Raw genomic sequence first — 22,390 nt, 5'->3', positions numbered from 1 at the left:
ATGGACTTCAGTAAGGAGTTTGAGGAGGTTCCTCATGGTCGACTGGTTAGCAAGGTTAGATCGCATGGAATACAGGGAGAACTAGCTATTTGGATACAGAACTGGCTCAAAAGTAGAAGACAGAGGGTGATGGTGGAGGGTTGTTTTTCAGACTGGAGGCCTGTGACCAGTGGTGTGCCACAAGATTTGGTGCTGGGTCCAATGCTTTTTGTCATTTTTATAAAGGATTTGGATGTGAACATTGGAGGTATAGATAGTACGTTTGCAGGTGACACCAAAATTGAAGGTGTAGTGGACAGCGAAGAAGGTTATTTCAGTACAACCAGATCCTGATCAGATGGGCCAAATGGCAGATGTAGTTTAATTTAGATAAATGTGAGTTGATGCATTTTGGAAAGGCAAATCAGGTCAAGACTTGTGCATTTATTGGGAAGGCCCTGGGGAGTATTGCTGAACAGAAACCTTGGAGTGCAGGTTCATAATTGCTTGAAAGTGGATTCGTAGGTAGATAGGATAGTGAAGGCGGGATTTGGCATGCTTTCCTTTATTGATCAGAGCATTGCGTATAGGAGTTGGGAGGCCATGTTGCAGCTGTATAGGATATTGGTTAGGCCACTTCTGGAATATTGTGCACAATTCTGGTCTCCCTGCTCTAGGAAGGATGTTGTGAAACTTGAAAGGATTCAGAAAATATTTACAAGCATGTTGCCAGGGTTGGAAGGTTTGAGCTATAAGGAGGGGCTGAAGAGCCCAAAACTTTTCAACCCTTCCTAACAAGATATAATCTCTCAATTCCAATAAAACATTTAGTAAGTTATGTTTCTAATATGGATGCCAATACTGTTCAATGCTCTCCTGTGGTTGAATCAAGATTTTTAAAAACAAATTGAATGAAGCTTCCTGATTTTCGCACTTGCCCAGAAATTAACCCAGTGCTGTAATAAAAACAAACAGAGAATGCTACTGAAACTCGAAGTTTGGTAGTATTTGTGAGAGAAAGAATTAATGCTTTGAGTCTAATGACTCCTCTAAAGCATCCACTGCTGTGTTTACTTTTTCATGATCTTTTTAACCTCCTACACTACATTTAGAAATAGTTCCTTCTGCTTTGCTACCTCATTCTGAGAATTGTTTTCTCATGTGTACGTGGACTCCTTATTCTTCACCCTTAACAGTATATGGTCACATTGAAATTCCTTCATTCATTACATTACTGTTCTGCAGTTTCTCAGTCTTCAGTAATAACTACACTTCCCAATTTAGTACCACAATTCCTAAGGACATATGTTTGATATAAATGGTGAACTCTGGCAATCCCAGAAACCAATCCTTCTATCATGTCAGTTTATCAGACTATCATCTGGAATCCTTGCACTGTTGCAGCCATTTTGCTGCTTGACGTCCAATACCACGAATTCTGACCTTAGTCAAGAATGTGCTTTGCAGAAACATTTCAAAAGCTTTTTTGTAAATCCAAATACATTGTGTTTACTCCCTTACCCATAATTTCCCTCTTAGTTAATTCTTCAAAGAATGTCATAAGCAGAGTCCAATTTCAAAATTGGAGCTCTTTAATTTGTTTTCAGTTTTCAGAGGTTTGTCTTTAACACCATTGAATAAGAATACACTGTTAAGTTAATTGATCTATAGCTCTTTGGACTTGTTCTAGGGCTCTTGGGGCAGTGGTAGTATCCCTACCTCTGAGCCAGGAGGCCTGGGCTAAAGTCCCACCTGGGCTCGAGGTATGCACTAACATCTTAGAACAGATTGGTATCTTGGTATTGTTCTATCGGAATCACATTGGCTGTTATTTACCAATTTCCTGGCACTGTTTCCTTCCTAAAATAAAAATAGTTAATCTAGAACTACAAAACGTGTAGTGCCTCTCCCTTCATTGTTTTAAATATGCACAGATACCACCTAGCCTGACCATGTATTTTACCCACTCATATTTGAAACATTTATCACCTTAATACTTCTCTCAACAACCTTGGATAACTTTCTTTTCCCCCCTATTTCTTGGGCTCTTTCCTAACTTTGCAGTATTGCCATTTATCACCCTTTTCTCTGTTGGCTAGGCGTTTAGCAAATGTGTCATTACTGACAAGATTTTCTTTCCCTTGATTTTCTATTCGATGTATTTCTCCTGGAACTACAGGTCATTGTTTGAAATCAATACCAGAAACAGAACTGGAAATGAAAACACCCAAACAGACCAAGACACATAAATAGCAAGTGGGACAGAACACCAACGCTTCACCGGAGGCTCACTGATGTTACCTGGCATGGTGAGGAAACATCTAAAAATAAACCCATCAGCTCAGCAAGCAAACTGACAACCTGATCCACAATCTGAGCTACAAATCATCTCCAAGATCTCAAACACTTGCAGGTGCTATACGTGCAAATTAACCAACGCCATCAAATTGCCAGCAACTGTACTTCCGACATGAATGCCTCAGGAAACAGGTATTCTACAATGTGTCAAATACAAACCACCTCTCAACACCTCACAAGCCAGGAGAACAGCAGTATAGAATGGCCTCAGTGTTACAAGAAATGACAAATGACACCCACAACCAACTCCACACAAAAACGAGAAATTCCACGCCAACAAACTCTGTACACTAACCTGAATGGACAACTACGCTAGAACTAGTCATTAGCATTAAACAGCAACAGACCAGGACAAAGAAAGGTCTGGTCATACAAGAAAAATTAACCAAGCTCTCACACAGCAGATCAGAAACCTGGATAAAGAACATATCCGACCGACCACACACACACTAGAAGAGCCGTCCTAGTACGAGGGATGACCTACAAGAGACGTTGACAAAAAGGGCTTCCTAGCAGCACACAAGTGAACCCTAAAAGATAATGGACTTACAGGAGAAACCCAACAGACCAGCAGACAGACAGGAGCATCAACATAAAGTAGAAAGAAAGAAGGGAATATCCTCAACACACTTGAAAGGAAAGCCCTGGAAGGACTCAGAAAAGACAGTAATCGTGTAATCCTGACTATAGACAAAGGGTATATGACAGTTACCCTGAACAGGACACAGTACATTGAAAAAGCAAACACACTAACTAACACCTACACCTACCAACAGGTGGTGACAGACCCAACTCCACAGCTAGAAAACTATTATAGCGAACCCTGAGGGAACTACACAAGACATGTGAAATTACCAAGACAGACCTCCAAAGAATTAAACCAGAAGGGTCTAACACACCCCATTTCTATGGATTACCAAAAGGTACACAAACAAGGGCCCCCCCTCAGACCCACAGTCCCAGCACACTCACAAACAGGCTAGCAAAGGAACTGCAACAAAAACTACAACACCTTAATAGAAGACTCAATCCATTCCACTCAGGAATACCTTAACATCAAAGACACCAAGATAAAGGACAACAAAATGGCCCTATTCACATTAATAAACAAAACCCTAGCCAAATAAATACTGACCTCACTGCTAGACAGACCAGGGGGTACAGCACCAACTCCACCAGCATCCTCAAATATTGGATCGGTGCTTCACAACCCACTTTACCTTCAACAACAAGATTTACAAACAAATCAACAGGACATCTCTGGGATCATCGAGATCAGGACTTATAGTTGAAGCAGTTATGCAGAGGTTAGAACGAACAGCTCTTCCCATGATCTGGCCTAAGCTTTGGGTCCGCTATGTGGATGACACCTTTATCATCATGACCTGCTATGCTTTTCCAGCACCACTCTGATCTAAACCTTTATCATTATGAAACATGACAAATTAGAAGAGACCTACAAACACATACAATATAAAATTCACCAAAGAGGAAGAGAACAATAACCGACTCCCCTTCTTGGACGTCATCGTAGAATGAAAAGTCAACAGAGAACTGCAGACCAGCATTTACTGGAAAGCCATACACACCGACCAGATACTCAGCTATAAAAGCAACCATCCCACAGAGTTGTGCCAGGACACAATTCAAATGAGCCACAGCATACTGCAGCACCCTGGAAATACGATAAGCGGAGAAGAAACACCTGTACAACATATTCATGAACAACAGCCACCCGATAAGCGCGGTCCATTGATTCCTGCACAACGGACCTAAACAGGAAGATGCAACACGCCCACAGTCTCTAATCACCCTACCATACAAAGACATTTCAGAGGTGACCAGACTATTCAGGCCCCGAGACATCATGGTAGCCCACAAACTTACCACCACACTGAAACAACTACTGATGAATTTAAAGAACCCCATACCCACAAGCAGCAGAACAAACGCAATATATAAAATACCCTGCAAGGACTGCAACAAACTTTACATTGAGTAAACCAGCAGGAAGCTAATCTCCAGGTTACATGAGAACCAACTATCACTGGTATCCATACACAAAGACAAACAGGGACACCAGTTCGACTGGGACATCGCATTCATGCTGAGACAGGCAAAACAAAGACATTTGCTGGAAATCAAAACTGGAACTCCATTAATAAACATATAGATTTGGACCTCATTTACCAACTTCTGAGAAACAGAACCGGAAATTATATCACCCACTATAACGACCCAAGACACACAAATAGCAAGTGGGATAGAACACCAACGCTTCACCTAGCATGGTGAGGAAACATCTGAGAACAAACCCACCAGCTCAGCAAGCAAACCAACAACATGATCCACAAATCTTCTCCATTTTGTCAGTGCATTTCTGGTATACTTTGCATCCTTTCATTCTTACCCACAAAGTTAGTTTCTTTCCTTAATTTACTAGTTTGGTCTGAGTTCTAATCATGATCTTCTCAACAACTATAAACCTCATCATGTTATGAGGTTTATAGTTGCCCAGGTGTTTCCCTCTGCATACTCGTCTCATTTGTTGTGTCAACTTCCAATTATAGAATGTAAAACATTACAGTGTAGTACAGGCCCTTCAGCCCTCTATGTTCCACCAACCTGTTAAACCAATCTAAAGCCCTTCTAATCTACACTATTCCATTATCATCCATATATTTATCCAATGACCACTTATATGCCCTTAATGTTGACGAGTCCACTACAGTTACAGGCAGGGCATTCCATGTCCTTACTACTCTGAGTAAAGGACCTACCTCTAATATCTGTCTGAAATCTATCACCCCTCAACTTAAAGCTATGTCCCCTCATGCGAGCTATCATCCTCCAAGGAAAAAGGTCCTCACTGTCCACCCTATCTAATCCTCTGATTATCTTCTATGCCTTTATTAAGTCATCTCTCAACCTTCTTCTCTCTAACAAAAACAGCCTCAAGTCCCTTAGCTTTTCCTCATAAGACCTTCCCTCCATACCAGGCAACATCCTGGTAAATCTCCTCTGCATCCTTTCCAATGCTTCTACATCATTCCTATCTATGCAGCAACCAGAACTGTATGCAATACTCCAAGTGTGGCTGCACCAGAGTTTTATACAGCTGCAATATGACCTCATGGTTCCGAAACTCAATCTCTCTACCAATGAAATGCCTACTTAATAACCATACCAACCTGGGTGGCAACGTTCAGGGATCTATGCACATGGACACAGATCTCTCTGCTCATCCACACTACCAAGAATCTTACCATTACCCCAGTACTATGTATTCTTGTTACTCTTTCCGGAGTGAATCACCTCACACTTTTCTGCATTAAACTCCATTTGCCACACCGCAGCCCAGCTCTGCAACTCATCTATGTCCCTCTGTAACCTGCAACATCTTTGGCACTGTCTACTACTCCACCGACCCTAATGTCATCCATAAATTCACTAACTCATACTTCTACGCCCTCATCTAGGTCATTTATAAAAATGACCAAGTGCAGTGGTCCCAAAACAGATCCTTGTGGTACACACTAGTAACTGAACCCGAAAATGAACACCACCTTCTGTCTTCTTACAGCTAGCCAATTCCTGATCCAAACCACTCAATCCCATGCCTCCATATTTTGTGCAATAGCTTATCATGGGGAACCTTATCAAACATTTTACTGAAATCCATATACACCACATCAACCACCTTACCCTCATTCACTTGTTTGGTCACCATCTTAAAGAACTCATAAGGTTTGTGAGGCATGATCTACCCTTCTTAAATCATGTTGACTATGCCTAAATTAACATATTCCTTTCTAGATGATTATAAACAGTCTCTTATAATCCTTTCCAAAAATTTGCCCACAACTGGTCTATAATTGCCAGGGCTGCCTCTACTCCCCTTCTTGAACAAGGGGATATGACTTACTATCCACCAGTTTTCCGGCACTATTCCTGCAGACAATGATGACATAAAGATCAATGCCAAAGGCTCTGCAATCTCCTCCCTGCCTTTGTGGTTAATCCCATCAGGATGCTCTCTGTGGCATTTTTAACATACTGTGCAAGAATGGAGTACTGCACCCAATGTAAAAACAAAGTCCATCTTTGGGTCCCTTTTCATACCACTTATATGAAAAGTGTTGAATCTAGAGCACTACGGAGATAGGGCTAGGAAATGGGACTAGCTGGGTAGCTCTTTCAGAAACCAGCACGACATGATGGGCTGAACAACCTCCTTCTTTACTGTAAAAGTCTACAATTGTTCACTGTTTCTTTTGGTGTAATTAAAATCTCTCAACTATTACTCTATGCTGTTTACTTATTTCATGTTTGTTTACATATTTCTTCCTCCACTACCACTGCACCTATAGTGAAGTTGCAATTGATTTATTTTATGGCAACTGATCCCTACCAACCTTTTACTTAGATACAGATACATCAAGTTTCTAATCTTTTATTAGCCGTCTCTGTCTATTCTCTGATGAAATTATGTAACCTTTAATTAAATAATCACTCACCACCTCCTGCTTTGCCAATCAGTTCTGATTGTGATACAACATGTAATTTGTAGTTGTCAGTTTTCTTTACACAGGTATGATTTAGTCATTGATGCTACTTATGATTTCTTGCCAGACTGCTGCTTCAGTTCCTTTGTTTATTTTGAATGTCAAGTAGCTTAAGTTATCTATATCAGTGGTTCCTTTTCCTTAGAACTAGAGGGCGTTGGGTGAGAGGGGAAAGATATAAGAGAGACCCAAGGGGCAACGTTTTCACGCAGAGGGTGGTATGTGTATGGAATGAGCTGCCAGAGGATGTGGTTGAGGCTGGTACAATTGCAACATTAGAGGCATTTGGATGGGTATATGAATAGGAAGGGTTTGGAGGGATATGGGCCGGGTGCTGGCAGGTGGGACTAGATTGGGTTGGTATATCAGGTCGGCATGGATGGGTTGGACCAAAGGGTCTGTTTCCATGCTGCACATCTCTATGACTCTAACAGCATTTGTTCCTCTTATTCTTTATCGGGGTATGACCTTTACTGTCATCACTTATTTAATCTTCACATTCAGGTTATTTATACAATATCTTTCCCCCTCCATTTAACTTGTTCAATGTGGGATTAAGAAACAATTAAAGGTACAATTACACTCCTGGGATGTATTCTCACAGACTACTCTTTGGAAAGATAGAGGAGCAAATTTGGAGAAAAATTATATAGATCCATGAACAGCAGAGGAGTGACAAGTGGGAATTTCTGAAGCACGTTCAGGAAAACTTCCCCAGCCTAATGCGGAAGGAGGTTTGCCAGATTTGTTCCAAAAATCAGATGGAACAAATGCATCAAGTGTCACTAAGGGAACATTTAGAGAAGTGATCACTGTACCATGAGGTTTAGATCAGTGATAGGAAAAGACAAGGTGCAAACCAGGGTAAAACATAGTTAACTGCAGGAGTGTAATTTCAGTGGGTTAAGAATAGACCTGTGCAACATAAACTGGAAATAAAGACTAACACACAAAACTGACTTTTTCCGGATGGAGTAGTGCAAATTCAGACTACTTCGAGAACTCTGCACTTGTGGAGGCGAGATCTTCCATTGAACCACTGGGTTTTCAAGTCACTTAAGAAACATCAACTTCCTCATGAAATGTAGAAGTATTTCATAGAAAGGGCAGTGGGGATGGGAGGTTGCTTTCTCCTATGCTGCCTTAAAGGGGAGATGGCTCAGGTATTGAAGTACACTTTCAAGATGGGAAAAGGAAAAGCATCTAAAGCCAGAAATCCCTCAGTGACCAAAAAAAAAAGAGATGAAGCAGATAAACAATGTTTATGATATATCAGGCTAATAACAAGTGGGAGTTTGACTAATGATTATAATATAAAATAAGGACATAATTTTAACATAAGTGCTCAGTGGTTAGCATTGCTGCCTCACAGCGCCAGAGACCGGAGTTCAATACTACCCTCAGGCAAACGCTTGTATGGAGTTTGCACGCTCTCCCAGTGTCTGTGCAGATTTCCTCCAGGTGCTCCAATTGCCTCCCACAGTCCAAAGATGTATAGGTTAGGTGAATTGGCCATGCTAAATTGCCATTTGTGGAGAAAAGGTGAATTTGCCATAGGAAATACAGGGTTAGAGAGTTAGGTAGGGAGGGAGGGTGGGTCTGGTTGGGATGATCTTTGGAGGGTCAGTGGTGGACTCAATGGGCCAAATGGCCTGCTTCCACACTGTAGGGGATTCTATGAATCTAACAGACTTGGAGATATGTATTTAGAAATGGTTGAAAGACTGTGCAATTTGGGAAACTAGTTAAAAAGGAATATGGTATCCTGGACTTTACGAATTGAGACATGAACACAAAAGCAAGGAAGATACATTAAGCCTCCATAAGACGCTAACTTGACCTTAAGTCGACAAGGATGACCAGACTTTACAGTGGGTGCTGTAAACGTTTGACAATGGCTTCAAAGATGCAGGAATTCAATTATATGGATGGACGTATTCTCCTTCGAGAAGGCAAAGCAGATGAGATTTGATAGGGGTATTCAAAATTATGACAGGTCAAGACAAAGTTGAAAAACTGAGAACAAAAAGCAACATAAGAAAACTATTCCTCAATGCAGAATTGTTAGGATCTGGAATCAACAACCTGAATGGGTGCTGAAGGCAAATTCGATTGCACCTTTTAAGAGGGTAATCATTTGAAGATGAAACATTGCAGGTTAGCCAATTGTTCAAGAGCTCTCACAGTGCTAGGCCAGAAGGTACCAGTTCAAGCCCCACAAGCTCCAGAATTGTCATTGTGATCTAGATGGATTGCATTTTCTGTGCAGTAACTGTTCTGAGAGTCTACATTTACCACAGCTGTGATGGATCTTATGAAATAGATTACATATTTACGCTCATGGAACCTGCTCTGCTATTCAATAAGATCATTGCAGATCTGATTATGGGTGTAGACAGTTACACCAAGACCAAAACGTTATCTGGAACCAAGGTTTATTTGTTTTAAAGGAAATGGAAGGAAAAAAAAAACAATAAACAAAGTAGGGTTTTGGTAATTTTCATTATTACAACATTTCTCATCCAGTCAACTGGAGCCAAATATGACCAAATTTAGGGCTTTGCAATGGTACCTCTGCAAGGAAATGTGCTCAAAACTTGCTCGCATTGGAATGATCGTTGCAGTCAAATCTTGCAGGTTCAGTGTGTACTACAAGGCAGCAAGGCCATTTGTTTAATGTTCAGAGACAACTTAACACCCAAAACAATACTCCCAGCATTTGCAATGCTTTCCATTTTCTGTTCAAAGAGTCTCTGCATAGATATACCAACCTGCTTTCTATCTACTGCTATGATGTGTGACCTGAAGTATTTATTTAGAATCTCTAGTGGACATAAATATTAATCATGAAGTTGTTGAAAAGAACACAGTAGAGCAAAAATGGTACATTTGTGAATAACGCAAATGACTTGACTGTAGTCACCAAGTGTGCAATGCTTTCAAAATGATGTCACATTATCCAGGCCGTGGGTCTAAAATGAACAAAGCCTTAATCCCTTCACTCTGGTGAAATACCTCGCATCTAATTTTCTGAGTTGAAAACCCAATGGAAGACATTGTTTTCGCTTTTAAAAGTACTCGGAATCTGCATCACTACCTCCAGAAAAAGATAAAAAAATTCAAGCCATGACTAATCCAGGAGGAAATTCAGTGTCGATAGCTTTGATGAAAAGTGACTTTAGCTGTAGATCAGTGATTGCAACAATTAATGAATTGAATTAATGAATATTTTCCAAATATTACTGTCACTTGACCAAAGTATTTTTAAGTTGGAACTGCAGAGTTTTCGATATTCATGTGTTTGGAGACAGCTGTCCATGTCTGTTATTTTTCAAGAGAATAGCTGCTTCATGCTTTAACTTTTGTTAATAAACTTTGCACCTTTACTCAAGTAAGCTTTTTTGCAATAAATTAGTTCTTTGTTAATTCAAGGAACTTGGAAGACTTGTTAGCGAGTTTTGAGAAGACTTGTTTCTGACACTAAGTTATAGAGAGTCCATAATTTTAATTGGGAATATAATCTTCCGATTTAAATTCAAACTTTGTTACTGCCATAAAACCCTGGCTGCAGCCTGCATGGAGGTAGATTAATGTACAAAAGACCCAAGCTTTTGATCTGAAGTGAACAGCCTTAACTAGTCTGGGCAAACGACAATCACTGTGGAATGCGTTCAATTTCTTCTTTGAGCAGGTGTATAAATATATTATATATTACACACAATTAAATGTCTCTTCAAGTTTCTTTACGTAAAGAAAAACAGATTTGTATAGTGTTTTTCATGATCACCAGGTATCTCAAAGCACTTTTCATTTTCTTTGAAATGCAATCACTGTTCTCGTGTAAGAAACACAACAGCCAATGAGTACACAGTCAAAATGTTTCTGCTCCAACCCTTGAACCAGAAGCTAGGGATTCAAAGCCGAAATGAGCTATCAACAGTTACGAATGTCAGGGCTGAGGATGGAAACCTGGAATGCTCGCCATCAAAAAGCTGTTGAGAGTAAGGATCAACTGAAAGGTAGATTGGAGGATTTTTGTTAGGCAAAGGATATTAAATCAAGTTAAACCAAGATGGGTTCTAACTAATTGAAAAGGGGAGGGGCTGAATGATCTCCGACTTGCTCTTGCACACTACTGAAAGCAGTCTCAGAGCATTTTCTTACATAACACAGGTAGCAACTGCCTTTGTTAATCAGCCATGTGAAACATTAATGACAATTACAGATTCACCTTGGTATAATCACAGTTATCACGCACTGGGACAAAGTTCTGTGCTTGTTCCAAACAGCTGTCAAAGCTTATTGCCAATTTTTATTTAATCCTCCAATGTTAAGCCACAGCCATTGGATTAGAGGACAGAGTAGGGACTTAACTGGGATGGATCCTCATTTACTTCATTATTAACAACTGTTGTGGTTGCAGTGGGTGATGTGGAGGTTTGGGAAAGCAATCACAGATCTAAAACAGTCAACAACTTATGTAAATTGCTTGTCGCGTGAATCAAAAATTCAGCCAGAGCTGTTTGGAGGGACATCAGAGAGGGGAATGTAATTAGAATTATGGAAATCATAAACAAAATGTGCTTGCAACATCTCTCCAAAGATTGTCTCAACAGACCGTTTGCAAATTTTGAGTTAAAAAAGCAATACCGCCACCTATTGTTCATGAGTGCACCATGCACCTACCTGTATTCCTGAAGTGGTAAAATAGGGAATTTCAAACTTCACACTGATGGGTGGCTTTCCCTCCTTGTCTTCAGCTTCCACACTAGGGAGTCCAAAATGTGCTCTCATCAGATATTCCTTCCCACCCTGCAGACAGAGATGAAAAATCAAGTCAGACAGGCAAGAGGACACTGAACGTGATCACATTTACTGCACATCTCCAAGCATCAAAAATGTGTTGGTGGAAAAGCGCAGCAGGTCAGGCAGTATCCAAGGAGAAGGTGAATCGACATTTCGGGCCTAAGCCCTTCTTCAGGAATGAGGAGGATGTGCCAAGCAGGCCAAGATAAAAGGTAGGGAGGAGGGACTTGGGGGACGGGCGTTGGGAATACGATAGGTGGAAGGAGGTTAAGGTGAGGATGATAGGCCGCAGAGGGGGTGGGGGCGGAGAGGTCAGGAAGAAGATTGCAGGTCAAGAAGGCGGTGCTGAGTCTGAGGGCTGGGACTGAGAAAATGGGGGGGAAATGAGGTTGGAGGAAGAGCGCCTCATCTTCCGCCTAGGAACCCTCCAACCACAAGGGATGAACTCAGATTTCTCCAGTTTCCTCATTTCCCCTCCCCCCACCTTGTCTCAGTCAAATCCCTCGAACTCAGCACCGCCTTCCTAACCTGCAATCTTCTTCCTGACCTCTCCGCCCCCACCCCACTCCGGCCCATCACCCTCACCTTAACCTCCTTCCACCTATCGCATTTCCAACGCCCCTCCCCCAAGTCCCTCCTCCCTACCTTTTATCTTAGCCTGCTGGACACACTTTCCTCGTTCCTGAAGAAGGGTTCATGCCCAAAACGTCTATTCTCTTGTTCCTTGGATGCTGCCTGACCTGCTGCGCTTTTCCAGCAACACATTTTCAGCTTTGATCTCCAGCATCTGCAGTCCTCACTTTCTCCTGAATGCAACTTAATACAGACAAGTGAGGAGTACTCACATAGGAAGGGAAAATGAGCATAATGTGGTACCCAAACAACAAGAAAATTGAAAGAGACCAAGGGATATTAGCATATTCAATCCTCAACAAGTGCAACCAATGCAGAGCAACACCCAATAAAACTAGTAGAATTAGGTACTATAGAGAGAAGCAGATCCAAGTTAGGAAATGTGATGTACATGTATTGGGCAGTGGTCGGTGTGCATCTTAAGTTCAGGTCACTGGGCATACCAGCACGAAAGGCATTGAAGAAGAGAGTCACAGGGTGGGGGTCTGCTGGTCAGTGTCAAGGGTCTGAGCCATGCAGAAAAACATTCCTGGAATGGAACATTTTAGGGGAGGATAATACAGGGAGATACTAGATAACAGGCAAACCCAAAAAATTACTCCAAACTAGGCTCTGAGAATAAAACAAGGGGACACCAGTTAAAATTAGTAAAAGCACATTTTAGGACTGAGGTCAGCAAGTTCTCTGCAAAGAAAGATCAACACATGGAATTGACCCAGACGGAACAGTGAAGCCAAAAACCTGGGATCATTTAAGAAACAAATGGGTGCCATTAATCATGTAATGTTTCTAGAGAGAAGATGAATCGAATCTTTACAATTACACTGAAAAACACAAAATACTTAAATGTACCTATTAGGTAATAGAATTGAGACTACTGAAGAAAGGAAATTCAGTTAAGGGAGTAACAAATTAGATTCAAAAGCCTGGTGAAAAGTGAATAACTAATGCATAGGACATCAGAGTAGTTTCGCAGTGGTTAGAAGTTGGCAGTGGTGTGACATACAGCAAAGATGGCAAAAGAAATATTTTTAGGAACTAAAGAAATAGAGCTATGAAGCAAGAAACCAAAGGAGCATGTCAACACTGATGAATAGGTAGAATAATGGCAAGGAAAGGGGAAAAAAGGGATATGGGAAGAGGAATAGCACATGTGATAAGGATACACAGAACATGATGTTCACAATTGTGGAGCACACATTCCTGAACAAAATTCTGGGTGGAGGTGAGATCAGCTCATTATCTGAAGATTCACTGCTAAATATGGTGAGTCTAAGGAATCCTGTTGAAATGGTATACTCTCACACACTAAGCATTATTGATCTGTGTTGCAATTTGAATTAGAATGTGGGCTGAAGAGTGGACAAGTGATCAAAGTATGAAAAAAAATTCACAGAAATAGGCCATCAGCCCAACCAGGTCATGCAGAAATTTACTCTCCACTCGGGCATCTTCCCAACCTCTCACTTATATCTGTTCTGAGGAAGTGTCATATTGGACTTGAAGCGCTGACTTTGTTTTTCTCTCTACAGACGCTGCCAGCATCTGCAGTACTTTATTTTTATTTAGTTATTAACACAGCTATTAGTATAATCCTCTAATTCTCCCTCATCTTTTCATCTAACTTCCCTGAAATACATCATTATAATTTGCCTCAACCACTCCACATTCTCATCACACTGAATTCCTTTTGTGAATACTTGAATATTCTATATTGTTGATGTCCAACTTTGGTCTGTCCCTCAGTCTGGCCTTCAGTCTCACACAATCCACCTGTCTATCTGCCCATTCATCCATCCCTCAGTCTTACAAAGTCCCCATCAATTTATCCATCCACTAGTCTTACACAGACTCTCTGCCCAGTCTGTCTGCTGTAGTAATAACTAATTTAAAATAATCGATCAAGCCTCATACATGGCTAATTAAACCTGCTAGAAATATCAGATTTTGATAATATGCAAGTATATGGAATTTGTTCATGCCTTGTGGCCTCTTTGAATTAGCCAGGAAACTTTGGAGCCTATAGTATCCTGTCTCTTGGCAATGCTTTGGCCAATCCATGTCAGCAAATCAATATCCTGCTCACCATGGTATAAACTGTAATCGTTTGCAATTTGGCATTCTTTCATTTTCCTGATCAGTGCAAGATAGAAAAAACTTCAGCATTAGATCTCTCTCTCTCTCCAGCAATTTATTAATTTTATAACATGGGTTATTTATGCTAACTGTTCACAACTTACAAGAACAGTCTAATTAAAGTTCAGTACAAGCTCAGAATAACCTCTCCACATTTCAAATTCTGTTCTCTACAAAGTAAGCTGGCCTTGTTCGTTGTGTTGCTACTTTTAGTGATTTACATATTCCTTTTCTCAAATCTCTTTGATAATCAATCCAGATTCTTACTTTGTAAGTAACATAATTTGTCAACTTATTGCCATTCCACAACTTGATTAATGTAATCTTAAATTTGCTCGATGAGGTTTTAGTGGTGTAATTGTAGTGTTCCGACCTCTAGACTAGAAGGCCTGGGTTCAAGTCCCACCTGCCATAGGAGGTATGTCATAACACATCCAGAAAGGTTGATTAAAGTAACTAGTATGTGTCCTCATCTCTCATTATTGACAGTGCCCTCCCCTAATTTGATGTCACTGCAATTTAGAAGTTGTGCTTTGAATTCCAAGTCAAAAGTGTTATGAAAATGTCAAAAACAGTGGTCCCAATATTGTTCCGTCTAAGACACCAAAGTTTCCATTTCTGTCACGCTGAATAAAGCTTTATCCTCATTCTGCTTCCTGTCTAGCAGCAGTTAGTGAAAACAACCAGTGCATTGACTGGGCTGGTTTTCTCTTGACTGGAGATGAAGAGTGACCGAACTGGATTGTTTACGATGATGAAAAGAACGTTTAATAGAGGGAAACCAGTTCTACTGATCGAGGGAGTCTATCGGAAAAGAGAATCGAAAATCTTAGAATTCGACCAGTCAGGGCAATATCCAGAAGCACTTCCTCACATAAAAGCTTTTGACATTGGGGCAATTAAAATTATCGAAGTATGCTGATCAGATTTTTCTTAAGCAAGGGTATTAAGACTTATGAAACCAAAGAAATTAAAACAAACAAGTTAAAACACTAATTGGCAGTGATATATTTGAATGGTGAAATAAGCACTTAGCCTTCCAAGCCTGTTTCTAGATTTCAATACATATTTCACAAGCTTGCTTTTTAAAATAATCTTTACTATACACAGAAGATAAATTCCAAGAGCCCCAATACCCTCGCTGAACAAAAATCGGATGAATCCACTTGAAATATTTTTAAATCATCACTCCGATAACCACGAAAAAGGATCCTTACCGGGAATGATTTGATTGACCATACTATTTCGCTGCTTTCTGGCACCCATTTCACATTACCCACTGTGGTCTTAAACTTGGGCGAGTCTGCATCGTTTGGGACCGGAATGTGGATCTCGACATTGTTCGCTGTCGATCTACGTTTGAACTGACTTTTTGCCTGGAGGAGACGACAAATTTTTGTAGTTTTTAATGTCTTTGCATTGATAACGCAAAAACACAGCATATGACATATTCAATTAAAGTTCCACCTTCTGTTACGCACTCAAATTGGAGGTACAATTCAACATACAAATGATTGACACTAGAATTATACAAACACGATCAGTGTAATTTGCACCAAAACCCAGTGCCAACTGGTTAATATAGGGAAGTGCAATTTCTGGAATGAGAGGCTCCTAAGAGGAGAGATATTCTCTAAGATTTAGAAGAATGCGAGATGATCTCATTTAAAACTAATTAATTTTTAAGAGAATTTTGCAGAATAGAATGCAGACAGGCGGTTACCCCTGACTGAACAGAAGCGGTGGAGGCTGATGTAGACACTGTCCACATCAGCTTATACTTTGACAAAGACTCACTATGGCCGGTACCTCCGATTCTGAGTTCCAATCAGATTGGCAGCTAGATTCCACTACTCTCACCAGGTGAACTGCTGCTTCAAGTAACCAACACAGACATCAGCATTCCTCTGTGCTTATACTGTTCTACAATTTTATGGTGTCCTTGCAGCGTGTTTCTCACAACACCATGTGGGTGAATGTTATATCACTGCACGTTACATAGAAACATGGCCCAGAATCACCAAGAAGCAATTATCACCGGATTGCAGCTTCACACGAAAACACCTAAACCCAACGCTGACCGGTACTATAAACCAAAACAAAAATACTGGAAATCAGGCAGCTGTGATTTCCAGCAATTTTTTCTTTTCAGTAAAGATTCTAATATCTTAAGTAATTTGATCTTACTAGCCAGTATTATCTCTGGGATGTCAAAACATGGCCTTCAAAGTTAGAAAACTGTGAAGCACATTGGGTATGGAAGAGCTCTGAATCAGAATAGAGTCAGGGAAAGACAGGGCTGTAAGTTTAAATGTTTAGTGTGAGTGTATTACCAAAGATGGGGAAATGGAGGCAGAGAGTTTGTGGGGAACTGTCAGTGTAGGTAGATAGGTAGGTGAGTAATTGGGCAGTTTGGTTGGGAAAGGCAGTCAGGGGTCTGGTCAGCAAGACCAGAGGCAGGGAAAGGGGTGTAGTTATGCCAGGCCTGAGAGATGCAGGGGATAGGTAGTGTGTTCAAGGAAGGGGAAGTACAGGGTGGTCAATGGGTATCAGTCAGGTTGGTCTGGGCCAGGGACAGAAACCTACAGAGTCCCAATATTAGTCTTGTGCCTGGTGTCCAACAATCCAAAGACCAAACATCTTTAAAACTACACATCAGGGTAGGCACGGTACAGAGTTATATACTATGTGGCTGGTCTTGGCAGTCACAAATTGAATACAGATTGCACATGAGTTTTTGATAGGGTGGAGTATGCTTCTCAAAGGTATCACAACCATGTGGGATAGGGTGGATGGAGCTGCAGATTTCCTAGCTGTCACTATTTTTATGCTCTTTTAGACCAGTATTATTAATGCCAGAGATTAGGTAAGAAATTGACAGTTTGGTTTTAAATATGAACTAACGTGATGCCTGGACTGCAAAGGGAATTCTGAAGTAGGCAGCACAGAGTCAGTTACACGGCACGGAAACAGACCTTTCGGTCCAACCAGTCCATGCCAACCATAATCCCAAACTAAACAAGGTCCCACCTGTCTGTTCCCAGCCCATCTCTCTCCAAAACTTTCCAGTATGATGGTTAATTGTATTTTCTACTCTTCTTCAACAAAGATGATACTGATTAAGTTTATTAAAGCTGATTTGTCAGAGTTAGATCTGAGCTTCTGAAAGCCCTATGGAAGCAGAATATTTCAGAAAATGGTCACTCACTCCAATATCCATTTGCAAATTTGCATATGAGAAAAAAAGTAGCTGACCTTAATCATGTACTCTATTCGACTGTGGGAGTGCTTCTCAATCACTGACTCGATCCAGATCAGAGGCTTGACCTGGTGATCAAAAAGATGCAGAAGTGTTACCAACAGCTGTGGTTTTGAATGGACAAGCTGCATATCAACACTCAACATTCCCTAGGGCAGGCTCAGTACTCATCTGTACTAAATGAAAAAGTCCACATTAATGCAAGGATGTGGCTACGTACTACTATACACACACAAGGAAACCTCGACAGTATGTGCTTCACAATTACAGATGCAGTTCTTTAAAGAAGATCAGTTAGTTCAATGTATACATTTAATCAAGAGCACATACATTAGGCATTAACTAACTCATTAAAACAGTGGTGTTAGTGGTACGCCCAAAGGATTTCAAACATGAGCCAAGACCTGTACACTGCAGGCTGTTAGCACTGCATTATTGGAAATCATGCATTCTACATCTTTCTGCTTTTGTTTACTTGATTACAGATTTGGAGACAGAAATAACTTACCAAAAATTTAGCATGCACAGAATACCAGAAAAAGCTCTAAAATTCAGGAGAAAATAACTAACAAACTATTTTCTTTGGAGAAGCATTATCAGATTTGAGAGAAAAACTGTAAACTCTCTGGGCTGTGAATATGAATTTCAAAATTGGTGACTTACTTGTAAGATAGCCTAATTATCACGCACAGCCCTTTAATCAGGATTAATTGTTAATTTTCATGCTAGGACAACTCTAGGTTGCCTAGTCACACATTGAGGTTTGATGACTTCCACAAGTACAAGCTTGGCATGTCAATACAACAAAACAAGGCAAACTAAGCGTTTTTCCAAAGTTGAAAGTTATGTTTTATACAAACCTCTGGAACTTTTACAGCTGAACATAGGACTAAAGAAGCATGGCAGCACAACTCAAGCCACAGATCCTGGCCCTCTCTTTTATTGTGACAGTAACCTGCCCAAACTGACCAACTGAAGCTCCAACAACGTCTTAATCCACCCAACACCACATATGACCACAATCCCACTCAGTCATTCTCAAAACCCAGGCAACAGCCCCATTCCCATCCACAACCCCAATTTACTCTCAGCAGTTTCCATTCATTCTGAGGATCCAAATTCACCTAACTGAGATAACAGATGCCCCTTATTCTGCCACCATCCAATCCAGATTCTCTAAATGACCACTCCAAAAAAAGGTCAGCATTTGCCTTGATTTGGATTTAAGATGTTTCGCTGAAGGAGTCAGATTCTGCTGAGCAGAAACATCCAGTAGAGTCCTACTGGTGTGGTTATATTTATTGGCTTTCAAGTACTGATGTTTCAGATTTCAGCGGTTTCAACAAGTATAACATCCACTTAACTAATCCAAGCAGCTATCACTTCCCCGTCAGCCCTTTGAGTTTGCTCCACCATTTACTAAGATCATGGCTATCTGTCACTCCACATTCCTGCCAACGATCCCCTAACTTCCTATTTCCTTGCTTATCAAGGATTGATCTCTGCCTAAAAAATATTCCAAGAGCTTGGTACCACTACCTTTTAAAGAAGAGAGTTGTAAAAACCCACAAAAGAAATCTTAAAATAAGTGCCTTTTTTAAAAAAACCAAAACCATTCATTCTGGATTCTCACAAGAGGAAATGACCCTTCCACATCCATCCTGTCAAGACCCATAGGAATGTTATATATTTTAATCAAGTCACCTCTTACTCTTCTAAACTCCAGCACATAAAGGCCAGACCTGCCCAACCCTTCCTCATAAGACAACTTGCCCATTCCAGATATTAGTCTAGTAAACCTTCAAATTTCTTCCAATGCATTTATATCCTTCTTTAATTAAGGTGACCAATGTGATACACAGTACTCCAAATGTAGTCTCAGCAGTGTCCTGTACAACTGAAATATTACTTTTCCATTTATTAATTTCCAATCTAATGGAAACTTTTTTAATCCTCAGTCATTTTGCAACATTAAAAGCTTTGCAGAACAAAAGAGTTCCATGTATTTAATTGCCTGCAAGTGAGTAACTTATTGAAGTAACTGGCAATGCACTGGATCACAATACTGATAAATTCATTGGGAATTTTAATGATTTTCCTAAATTAATATTAGATTAGATTAGATTCTCTACAGTGTGGAAACAGACCCTTCGGCCCAACAAGTCCACACCCACCCAGACCCATGCCCCTACAATTACCCCTGCACCTAAGATTACGGGCAATTTAGTATGGCCAATTCACCTGACCTGCACATCTTTGGACTGTGGGAGGAAACCAGAGCACCCGGAGGAAACTCATGCAGACACAGGGAGAATGTGCAAACTCCACAAAGACAGTTGCCCGAGGTGGCAATTGAACCCGCGTCCCTGGTGCTGTGAGGCAGCAGTGCTAACCACAATACACACATATAATGTTGACTGCACAGTTGTTACCGACTCATCCATGGTTCATTGTGCCCAGCTCAGTACCTACATGTGTGTTCAAACGGTAGGACATCAACTCAAACTCTCCATCAGGAGGAATGAAGGAAATGGTTCTGTCATTCTCAAATCTAGAGAGGCGCACACATTGGTGAAATTTCACATCTTCCAATTCCACAGATTTGCTTTTCCCTCCTGCCTCAGGAAAGAAAGGAAAACATTTTAACAGTCTGGGTGCTGACACGTAGAACACTTCTCTTCAAACTAAACAAAATTCAAAGATTTTGTTGATTGTTCCTTCACTGTTCTTTGGCAACAACACGAACACAATGTGTTAAGTGGGAAAGGATTCACATTTTTGGATCACTGGAAGCTCTTTTTGGGCAGAAGTGACCTGTACAAGAAGATCAGATTGCACCTAAATTGGAAAGGGACTAATAACTGGTAGGGAGATTTGTTAGAGCTGCTTGGGAGGATTTAAACTAGTAAGATGGGCGGAGGTGGGGGAAACCCAGGGAGATAGTGAAGAAAGAGATCAATTTGAGACTGGTACAATTGAGAACACATGCGAGTCAAACAGTCAGGGCAGGCAGGGACAAAGCAGAGAACAAGTTAGGACTGATAAATTTATTTCAATGCAAGAGGCCTAACAGGCAAGGCAGATGAATTCGAGGCATGGTTAGGAACATGGGACTGGGGTATCACAGCAATTACAGAAACATGGCTTATGGATGGACAGGACTGGCAGCTTAATGGTCCAGGATACAAATGCCACAGAAAAGATAGAAAGGGGGGCAAGAGTGGCATTTTTAATAAGAGATAACATTACAGCTGTACTGAGGGAGGATATTCCCGGAAATATATCCAGGGAGGTTTTTTGGGTGGAACTGAGAAATAAGAAAGGGATAATCGCCTTTTTGGGATTGTATTACGCACCCCCTAACAGTCAGAGGGAAATTGACAAAAAATTTTGTAAGGAGATTTCAGTTATCTGTAAGAATAATAGGGTGGCTATGGTAGGTGATTTTAACTTTTCAAACATAGACTGGATCTGCCATAGTGTTAAGGCTTTAGATGGAGAGGAATTTGTTGTGTGTACAAGACAATTTTCTGATTCAGTATGTGGATGTACCTACTAGAGAAGGTGCAAAACTTGACCTACTCTTGGGGAACAAGGCAAGGCAGGTAACTGAGGTGTCAGTGGGGGAACACTTTGGGGCCAGTGACCATAGTTCTATTAGTTTTAAAATAGTGATGGAATAAATGGACCAGATGTAAAAGTTGAAGTTCTAAATTGGAGAAAGGCTAATTTTGATGGTATTAGGCAAGAACTTTCAAAAGCTGCTTGGGGGCAGATGTTCGCAGGTAAAGGGGCGGCTGGAAAATGGGAAGCCGTCAGAAATGGGATAACAAGAATCCAGAGACAGTATATTCTTGATAGGGTGAAAGGAAAGGCTGGTATGTGTAGGGAATGCTGGATGACTAAAGAAATTGAGGGTTTGGTTGAGAAGAAGAAGGAAGCATATGTCAAGTACAGACAGGAGAGATCGAGTGAATCCTGAAGAGTATAAAGGCAATAGGAGCATACTTAAGAGGGAAATCAGGAAGGCAAAAAGGGGACAGGAGATAACTTTGGGAAATGGGGTAAAGGAGAATCCAAAGGGTTTTTACAAATATATTAAGGACAAAAGGGTAACTAGGGAGAAAATAATGCCCCTCAAAAATTAGCAAGGCAGCTTTTGTGTGGAACTGCAGGAGATGGGGGAGATACTAAATGAATATTTTGCACCAGTATTTACTATGGAAAAAGACATGGAAGATATAGAATGTAGGGAAATAGATAGTGACATCTTGAAAAAATGTCCATATTACAGAGGCGGCGGCACTGGATATCTTGAAATGCACAAAAGGTGGACAAATCCCCAAAAACCTAATCAGGTGTACCCTAGAATTCGGTGGGAAGCTTGGGAATTGATTGCTGGGCCCCTTGCTGAGATATTTGTATCACTGATAGTCACAGATGAGGTGACAGAAGACTGGACGTTGGCTAACGTGGTGCCATGTTTAAGCAAGGTGGTAAGGAAAAACCAGTGAATGTGACGTCAGTGGTGGCCAAGTTGTTGGAGGGATTCCTGAGGGATAGGATGTACATGTATTTGGAAAGGCAAGAACTGATTCGGGATAGTCAACATGGCTTTGTGCGTGGGAAATCATGTCTCACAAACTTGATTGAG

The 22,390-nt window shown here is 40.8% G+C and overlaps 1 protein-coding gene across 2 annotated transcripts in view; it reads right to left on the bottom strand.

Annotated features, from left to right (window-relative positions):
- LOC140494459 (AP-1 complex subunit mu-1) overlaps window positions 1–22,390 on the bottom strand; it is a 103,496-nt gene that overhangs the window by 47,555 nt on the left and 33,551 nt on the right. For both annotated transcript variants that reach the window (XM_072593639.1, XM_072593638.1), the window contains exons 7-10: window positions 20,209–20,351; window positions 17,733–17,804; window positions 15,695–15,853; window positions 11,589–11,714 (exon numbers count right to left, since the gene is read on the bottom strand). In XM_072593639.1, the coding sequence (XP_072449740.1) occupies window positions 11,589–11,714; window positions 15,695–15,853; window positions 17,733–17,804; window positions 20,209–20,351 (500 nt within the window). The remainder of the gene's footprint in view (window positions 1–11,588; window positions 11,715–15,694; window positions 15,854–17,732; window positions 17,805–20,208; window positions 20,352–22,390) is intronic.

Source organism: Chiloscyllium punctatum, chromosome 24, assembly GCF_047496795.1.
Source record: "Chiloscyllium punctatum isolate Juve2018m chromosome 24, sChiPun1.3, whole genome shotgun sequence".
Taxonomy (NCBI): domain Eukaryota; kingdom Metazoa; phylum Chordata; class Chondrichthyes; order Orectolobiformes; family Hemiscylliidae; genus Chiloscyllium; species Chiloscyllium punctatum.
This window is presented reverse-complemented; position numbering and strand designations above follow the sequence as displayed.